Source organism: Vigna angularis, chromosome 9 (genome assembly GCF_016808095.1).
Source record: "Vigna angularis cultivar LongXiaoDou No.4 chromosome 9, ASM1680809v1, whole genome shotgun sequence".
Lineage (NCBI taxonomy): Eukaryota > Viridiplantae > Streptophyta > Magnoliopsida > Fabales > Fabaceae > Vigna > Vigna angularis.
The window spans coordinates 8,418,357-8,427,186 of NC_068978.1; the positions used below are offsets into that span (position 1 = coordinate 8,418,357).

The following is an 8,830-nucleotide window of genomic DNA, read 5'->3' on the forward strand; positions in this document are numbered from 1 at the left end:
CTTAGAGTCATTGCCAATTTAATTCGAAAGACGAATTGGGCACAAAACGAGAGTTTTAAGGGGGTTGGTCTCTGTCTGAGCTCTCGCATAATGACTAGGGTGCGCTATGCGAGAGGCATGAGGTATGACACCTCTGTGAGTTAATTCGCCATGCGAATAGTGTGCGCTATGCGAATAGTGTGCGCTATGCGAAACGCTCTCGGTCTTGCTGTGCGAACGGGTGTGCTATGCGAGACGTTTAGGGTTTTATTCTCTATCTTCTCTTTTGTATTGTTTCACATAGAATTGAATGTTGTATGGTCTGTGAAGTATGTGTTAGAGCATATTGTATTGTATGATGGGATTCAAACATGTTGTATATTGTTAAAGTGAAAGTGTATGTGATTCAAAGGTATGATTGGTGATTCAAAGTATGTGGTTTTAAAAGTATGGTTGATGGACGTAATACCATGGATCTTAAAGGGAGGTTACATGGTGGTGCCCTATGCTATTGGACGTAATCAAGGAGAAGATCCATGGTGGTGCCTTTGGTGTGTTTTAGAATGATTTGCATGGAAGCTCAGTCTTAGGGGTTATCCTGAAACTACAATGGTCAATCATTCTCAAGTAGAGAGGATTGAACCATGTCGTGAGTAGTAGCAAGAGGTCCTTGTCTTGGGTGCTTCCAGTATGACCAAGGTGAATGATAACAGACTAACCTCGTGAGTGTGGTAGGGTGAAATCCATTGGCAATGGCTTTGCAAAGCAATAGAGGCCACCACGAGTGCATGACCCGCCATAGCTCGGCAATCATTCTAACTCCGGACGAGTCAAGTTTAAAGTGTAACAAGTTGTGTTAAGTGACCCAGTATATATGAATTAAACTTGCATGTTGGGTGTGATTGTTATAACATGATTTTTGTATATCTAGCTCACCCTTCTGCTTGTGCTTGTCTTTTGTTTGTGTGTGTTTTCTGTTGCAATGATCATCCATTTGGATGTGAGCAGAGGTAGATGAGGTGCTTCTGGAGCAGGCCTTGGAGGGAAATGACACCGCTGTTTAGCCTAGTTAGGGAGGCTTATGTTGATTTTGAAATACTCTATTGTGTTAAGGTTTTAAATTACAACCTTTTTGAGATGAATGTAACCTTAAGACTTTATCTACAAATCTTCTTCTAACTGTTTTATTATATTAAAATGTAGACTACTAGATTATATATAGTTCTATATAATCTGGGAGGTTACAGATTATATGTATATATAAACATAAGAAAATGTATTTATGCGTGTATGTAATAAATAATTTTTAAAAGTATATATATTTCAAGTGATAGATTATTGGATTTAAATTGATAGTATGTATGGATAATTATATATTAAATATGTTAAAAGTACCTGTTGTGCATTAAAAGTGGTTAAAGTATTTGATATTCTGTCAGCCATGTATATGAAATTGTGGTTATAAGGGTAATTATATATATATATATATATATATATATATATATATATATATATATATATATATATATATTCGAATCTTAATTTTTATTAAAAAAATATAATGCCATGTCTTCTCTTAAATTAATCTTAAAACTATTTAAAAAGTGTCACACGAAAAAAGTATAATCTTCTACTTAAAAATATCATATGTCAAAACGTGACATATTTCAAACATTTCAACAACCTGTAATAAAAAATGTTACATTGATTTTCTTTTTTAATATAAGTTCAATTAAATAAAAAATAAAATATAAAAATCAAAATAAGTTAAAGGTCTAAATATAAAAACTATATTATTAATTAATAAAAAACCATCAGCAAAATCTTACTCATTAAGCTTAATACTGTCTTAATATATGAAAGATTCTATTCCTTGGTTAGAAATATAGGACATACACGACATCTCTGTGTATGCAATACGACTAGATATACGTTGAAACTGATATTCCATATTTTGTAATCATGCATAAATATAACACTTTTTTTAAAAAAAAAAAACTGCATAAACTTAAATGAAAACTAATATTTATTTTTACTAACCAGATTTTATTAAAAATGTGTTGTCGTAAATTTATATATATTGGTGTAATTTTTATGCACGGTTAAAGTAAATAATTTTATACTATCAATTAATCAAAAATCATCTCAAACAGAGATTTTAAAATCATCGTCATAAAAAATAGACGTAAAAATATTTACATGTATTTTAGGTCAATTCCATATTTATTATTCTTTGAAATACCTATCCATAAACTGGACACTTACAGTAAGAAAGAACCTTGTAGTTTATTTTTATTTTTTTCCTCTTTTTTTCGAGACAGCATTACAGCTGAAAACTCCAAAACGTTATACAAAATGTAACAATTATATCATTTTATTAAAGTTTGCAAGATAGTTTTTATAGAACTGAAATGTTTAAGAATTAATCTAATATTAAGTTGAATTCTTTTAAAAGTCAATATGATAATATTAAGCGGTAAAATTTATGGACTAAGTTATTAATATATTGTAAACCGGACATAATTATCATACAAATCATTACCATTTGAAAAAATAATGGTTATTTTATTTACAAATTCTGCAAAATATAAATAATATATGAACCCATGATATGACATGATTACATGTAACTGTTATTAAATCTTTTTCCTGTGTGATTTGCATAACACCATTTCTTAAAGCCAAAAAGGTGAAGTCTCTGTTCATAAGTGGAGTACACGTTAATTCTCTTAGTTTCATCTTCGTTATTCTCTCTCTCTGAATTCGATTTTGCATTTGCAGTTTGGTGTGAGTTGGATCATGGTGTTCGAAATCCAAAATTTGAAAGACTTGAGAAGAAAAATGGCTACAGAATCACTGTAACTTTTTCTTCCTTAACAACAAAAACTCTTGTGTGGACCCCTCTATCTAGCTATCCTCAACTGTCATGTACTATGACCATTCTTCGTGTCGCCCAACAACAGTGTAAAGCGTAAGACTCTCAACTTTCACTTTTCTCCCACAATCCTAACCTTCACCACCAATTCTCTCTCCTTTGTTTCTTTTCTTCCTTTCTTTCTTCCACTTTTTCCATGTATTCAATGCCCCCCACATCAGAATTATGCCTCGGCAGATCCTGGGTCGGTGCAAGATTATCATTTTCTTCTCTTTGACAGCAAAAAGGAGATGCCCATTAGCAAAAGTTTGATTTTTTTGGTGGGAAAATTTGCTGCCAAATGGTGTTATTCCTCCCAGAGAGTGTGGTGTCTGATGAACAATTTTCAGTCTGGTTCTTTTGAGGGAATGAGTTGTTGGTGGGATTGAGATTGACTGAGAGTTGAGTTTTGACACTTCTTTTGGTGGAAGTTTCTAGGGAGAATTGTGTGGAGGTGTTTTATGTTAGAGGTGGGTAAGGTATGCTCCACAGACTGTTATTTGAGTAGATAAACTGTTGGAGGAGATAAATGGGCCATTTATTGCAGGCATGGATTCAGTTGTGCAGAAGTAATGAGTCTTGTGCGGAATTTGTGATTTTTGGTGTTTAAGGATATGCTATTTTTTTTTGGTGTGTGCCTGAAGGTTTTGGTGTGGTATGATTAATTATCAAACTTCTTCATCACGTTTGATCCTTGACTATGTTTTTTATTGGAGGAAAGCAGAATCAATGTGCTGTGATTCTTTGACTCGTTGTCAATTGTAAAAGCTGAAGCCTTGTAAGTTATCTCAACTGGCCTTTTCTTTGTGGAGAGGAACAATTAACTGGGGTTTTAAGCTTCCTCTGTGGAACTTCAGAATTCAGATTGTTAAGGTCTGTGAGACAGAGCATTGATACCTTCTCCTCCAAAGGAAGCTAAAACTTCGTGAACTTCACTCAAATGAGAAACTTGGAGAACTGAAATAGGGATTCCCAAATGCTTCCTCAGTGGACTCATCTGGCTGTATCTTTGTCTTTTGCTCCTTCACCATATTGAGTCAACAAGGCTCAGAATATGAGGTACTTCTCTGAACCGATCTCATTGTTCATGTGATTATTCAATTCTTGCTACATGACACAGACTAGTAACTGCTCTAGTTGCTTAACCTACCAATTTTTTTGCCCTTACATTTCCTAACTCGTTAGCCATTAAATTTCATTTTCGTATGACTCTTCAGTTTTTTCTTTTGTGCCCCAGGGATTGGTTGTTTTGATGATCACTGTGTGGCTAAGTTTAATTTCTCTCAGCATGTAACTAGGTTATCTGCATGAGTTGATTTGACAAAAAGTGTTGGCATGAATAGGTTATATATCTAATGCACCATTTATCACATTGTTAGGGTGTTGTTATGTGAACTCTGTGGTTTTGGGGTCATTACGGAATAATGATAGATATTTTGTTGGCTTTTAAATGCATCTGTTTACTTTGTTGCTGTCAGGTTGGACAATCTTACCTATGAAATTTTTTGAATGACTGTGGCTACTTGAGGCCAAGACTATCTTAACACCCTTCAAGGGAAAGGAAAAGAGGAATCAAGGAACACCATTCTGCCCAATCATCATGGCAAAGAAGTCCCAAAGACGCCATGTGCGGTTTGAGAAAGATAAATCAGGCTGCATGTGGGGTTTTATTAGTATGTTTGATTTTCGACATGGTCATTCCACTAGGAAGATGATTGCAGACAAGAGGCGAAGCAGCAAACATGCTGTTGGTAAGAACTGCGCTTAGCATCTAAGTTGGTACAAAATTGAATATCATGCTCATGTCACGTTCATAAATATGTATATGATATATTCACTAAAGACATTTTATATGCTAAATAAATAGCAAGATCAGTATGTACTGAGGAATTGTGCAGGGACTGATATTTGAATGTCAAGCAATTTTCTGTAATGGTGTCAAGTTGAAATATTTCATAATCATAACAAATGTTTTTCCTGTCTAATATCTGTAGTGATTGTGGAATAATTTGATGTACAACATCGTGGTTTAACAGAAAAAAATAATATTAGTTATTGAATTTCATTTTTTTTCCTCTCACAGGGGCCATAAATTCTAAGACTAAGTTCGAGAATACCAATTTGGATGAAGTTTATCAAACCAGTTCGGTAAGTTTGTCCATGCTTCAGCCACTCTTGAATTTGAAAAGTTTACATAAATTTTGGTTATCAGTAAATTATGGTAATCTGCTAAGAGGATACCTGTGCATTTACTGACATACTATTTCATGAATGTTTCAGGACAGTGGAGAGAGTAGAAGACCAACAATTGTGACTGCTGCTAATAAGCCTAGCGTGAAGAAACTCATTGAAGAAGAGATGTTCATTGACCAGAATAAAATGAAGGATACAGATAGTGCTCAAATAGAATCAAAGGAATCCAAATTAAGGCGTGATGTCCTCTTGAAGTTAGATTCGAAAAGGAAAAAGAAATTTTACAAGAAAAACTGTGATAAGGACATCAATGATTTAAATTTAGATACAACCTTGAAATCTGAAATCACACATGATAAGCACTCAAGGAAACAATCTAAAGATAATCTTGATCTGGATAAGATGATTGCAGAGTTTTGTCATCTAAAAGATGTTTGTTCAATGATGCATGGCAATGATATAGAAGTAGAAGTTGAAGCACAATCAAACCAGAAGCAAGCCATTTCTGAAAAGGCAAAAGAAGCAATTTGTGAATTTGTGAATCAGATGGTATTAAATGGCAAAGATCCGGCTGAAGCCAGAAAATTCCTTTGTTCCCATCAACTTGTGGAAGCTATTGAGCTTCTAAGTTCAGATAAGGAATTGTTTCTTTCACTTCTACAAAATCCGAATTCGCTGTTGTTGAAATGTGTTCAAGAGTTTAGGAATTCTCAGGGAACAAATGAAAAAGAATATGGTCCAGTACTTGGTTCCAACTTCTCCGAACAAGATCATGGCAACCTGAAACAAAATGGGGATCTAGTCAACCACAAGAAGCATAACTTTTTCAGAAAAAAGACGAAGTCTCATTCAAAAAGTTCAGCAAATGAGAACGGGAACAGTAATTTATCAAGTATTGTTATTTTGAAGCCTGGGCAGATGGGCTGGCAAAATTCTGAAACTGGAAAAAACCTTGCCTCTTATCAAGATTCTTATGATGTTGTCAAATACAATGGTCCTTCTGTGAGAGGTAGTTCACATTTTTCTCTCACAGAGATAAAAAAGAAATTAAAGCATGCTATGGGAAGGGAGAGACATGGAAACCCTGAAGGGATCTCAAAAAGACACCCTGCTGCTGAATGTCAAAATAGGAGGCCTAGCAGCAAAGTCATTGGTAAAGACAATGTTGGAATGAGATCTCCTAATAAAGATCACTTTTTCATTGAAAAAATTGGAAGACCTGCCTCTGGTGTTATGAAAGGAGACAAGCCTAGTACAACTAAAGATTTTGAATTGACAATGGAACATGAAAATGGTAGTCATCCAAAACAAAGGGTTTCTAACTTATATATTGAGGCTAAGAAACATTTGTGTGAAATTGTAGGTAATGGAGATGAGAAAATAGACTTGTCAAGTAGGCAGATTTCTAGAACCCTTGGCAAAATACTATCTCTTCCTGAGTACAGCTTTTCTCCCTTTGGCAGTCCTAGAAGGGATTGGGAGCATCATTCAGTAACAGCACAGAAAATATTTTCCACTTCAGATAAGATTTGGGTGGGTAATAAGGATAATGTGTCTCCCAAACAAGAATCCTCTGTTGGTCATTTGGATCAGGAAATAGACAATTCAGAGGAGCAGTCAATAATTTGTGACGAAATCTCTAATAACAAAGTTCAAGAAATTAAGTCAGACTCAAATGTTGCAAATGATCGTGGCCATGTTGATGAAACACAAAATCTTTGTCCTGATAGAGATGAGATAGTTACTGGAGGTATCATGAGTAAAATATATTTTATAAGTTTTGGTGTATGTTCCTTTATATATTTGCTGCTTATCCTTTTATTAATTTTTGTGCAGGTGATGTAGAATCTGCACAAGAGGTGAATGTTTTGGAATCTTCCTCACAACCAGTTGACCTCAGTGTAGGAAAGGAAGACCAAAACTATGGTCTCTCAGAAATTTCTGATTGTGCAAAATGCTCTCAATGTTCAAAGCAGGTAATATTTCTGTTTGCATTTTGCTTTTACATAAATCAATGGTTTTGGATAACTTGATTATTATTCCAGATGTGTTGTCAAATAAGGACTGGTTAAGATTTGTATAGCTGTGTAGTTCTCTCATTTGTTCTTTCCACAGGATGTAGAAAAAGAACACAAACCAACATCTCCTCTATTATCTCCACCCCACTATTCCACCACCAAAGAAAGTGTTACAGATGCATCTGGGCGGCCAAGTCCCATATCTGTTCTTGACACACCATTCTTTGAAGACGAAGTTCAGCCTGGTAAGCATTCTTTCAATAAAGCCATGAAAGGCCTATATTAAATAGTTAAAATCTCTTTCTAAAAGCTACTTATTCAAAAACCTGTTTCCAATGTTTCTACTTCTTGCTGCCTCTAACTGTTTGCAGAACACAAACAAAATAAAGAGTTGCATGCTAGTTACTGGGGGAGCTCTAAATCTTGCTTATCTTGAAATTGCTTAAGAAACTAATGGTTTTGAACTTATTTTTTCGATTGTATATCATTGTCCTTTGAGAAAATAAAAAAGAAGAAGTTAGAATCATATCAAGGGACAAATCAGCACAATATGTAACAATGTAACATACCATTTTTTTTTTTGCCATATTAATTTTAATCTCACGCGTTATTTATTCATAATTTTCAGTTGAAGTATCAGTCCGACCACTGCAATTTGGAGAACAATACTCTTCACCTTTGGATGAAATCAATAGAGAAAAGTATTGTCTTAAAGAAAATGAATGGATATATGATTACATCAAAGCAATTCTGCAAACCTCTGGATTGACTATAGATCAATTGTCAATGGAATGCCTTTCCTCAGACAAGATCCTAGATCCTTCCTTGTTTGATGAGGTAGAGTTACCAAACCAGATTTGCCGTGATCAGAAGCTCATTCATGACTGTGTCAATAATGTTCTCATGGAGGTTTGTCAGAATTACTTCAGGTTCTCACCTTGTGTGTCATTCATAAAACCTGGCATAAGGCCTTCTCCAAACATGATGAAGGTTATTCTCAAAGTATGGGAAGGAATGTGTTGGCATTTCCTTCCCTTGCCCCCACCCCGTACCTTAGACAAAATTATTAAAAAGGACATGGATAAAAATGGAACATGGATGGACCTTAGACTTGAAGCTGAAACCATTGGTTTTGAAATGGAAGAAGCCATTCTTGCAGAACTGATGGAAGATACAATACTAGGCTGTGTAAGCAAAAGCTCAGAAGGTGATTGTTCTCAGCTTGAATTTGAATATAAGGACAAAGAAAACACCAAAAATGTGTAATAGACAGCTTACTACTTTTTGTTCATTATCACCTCTTAAATTCCTTTATGAAAAGTGGAAGGGAAGTAAAGAATACTTGAGTTTGTAGGAATTTTCTAAGCATATTTGGCAGCTTAACATTTCTGACTTCTCCTGTGTTTACATGGTAAGGAACATAAATAAGGGACCACAAGTCACAATAAGTAAAGAAGAAGCCACTTACAAGGACTTCTTGCTGAAGTACAGACAATGCTTGTCTTGTTTACAATGACAAAAGTTAACACTTTTATTTTGTGTGTGCTTCACTTCACTCACTAAGGGCAAATGGTATTTAGTTGTAGAGTTTGATATGTTGATCATACTAGCAAGGTGTGTTTGGTATCATTATCATCCTTACTTTGTATATTAGTTTTTTTCTTCCGTAATCTATATATTGTATGTACAAGTTTGGAAATAATGAAGTGTGACTCAACTTATTGAA

At 34.5% G+C, this 8,830-nt stretch overlaps 1 protein-coding gene across 1 annotated transcript; it reads left to right on the forward strand.

The window, feature by feature from the left end:
• Positions 1-2,717: 2,717 nt before the first annotated feature.
• On the forward strand, positions 2,718-8,830 carry LOC108321200 (uncharacterized). The gene is made up of 7 exons (XM_017552880.2): positions 2,718-3,952; positions 4,372-4,644; positions 4,977-5,041; positions 5,174-6,836; positions 6,923-7,062; positions 7,202-7,349; positions 7,733-8,830. The coding sequence occupies exons 2-7, from the start codon at positions 4,494-4,496 to the stop codon at positions 8,368-8,370; spliced, it is 2,805 nt and encodes a 934-aa protein (XP_017408369.1). The 5' UTR covers positions 2,718-3,952; positions 4,372-4,493; the 3' UTR covers positions 8,371-8,830.

Excerpts from the sequence above, each read along its gene's own strand:
- LOC108321200 (XM_017552880.2), top strand. The coding sequence starts at position 4,494 with ATGGCAAAGAAGTCCCAAAGACGCCATGTGCGGTTTGAGAAAGATAAA. Across the intron at positions 4,645-4,976 it reads AAGCAGCAAACATGCTGTTG|GGGCCATAAATTCTAAGACT; the intron begins GTAAGAACTGCG and ends TTCCTCTCACAG. Across the intron at positions 5,042-5,173 it reads AAGTTTATCAAACCAGTTCG|GACAGTGGAGAGAGTAGAAG; the intron begins GTAAGTTTGTCC and ends TGAATGTTTCAG.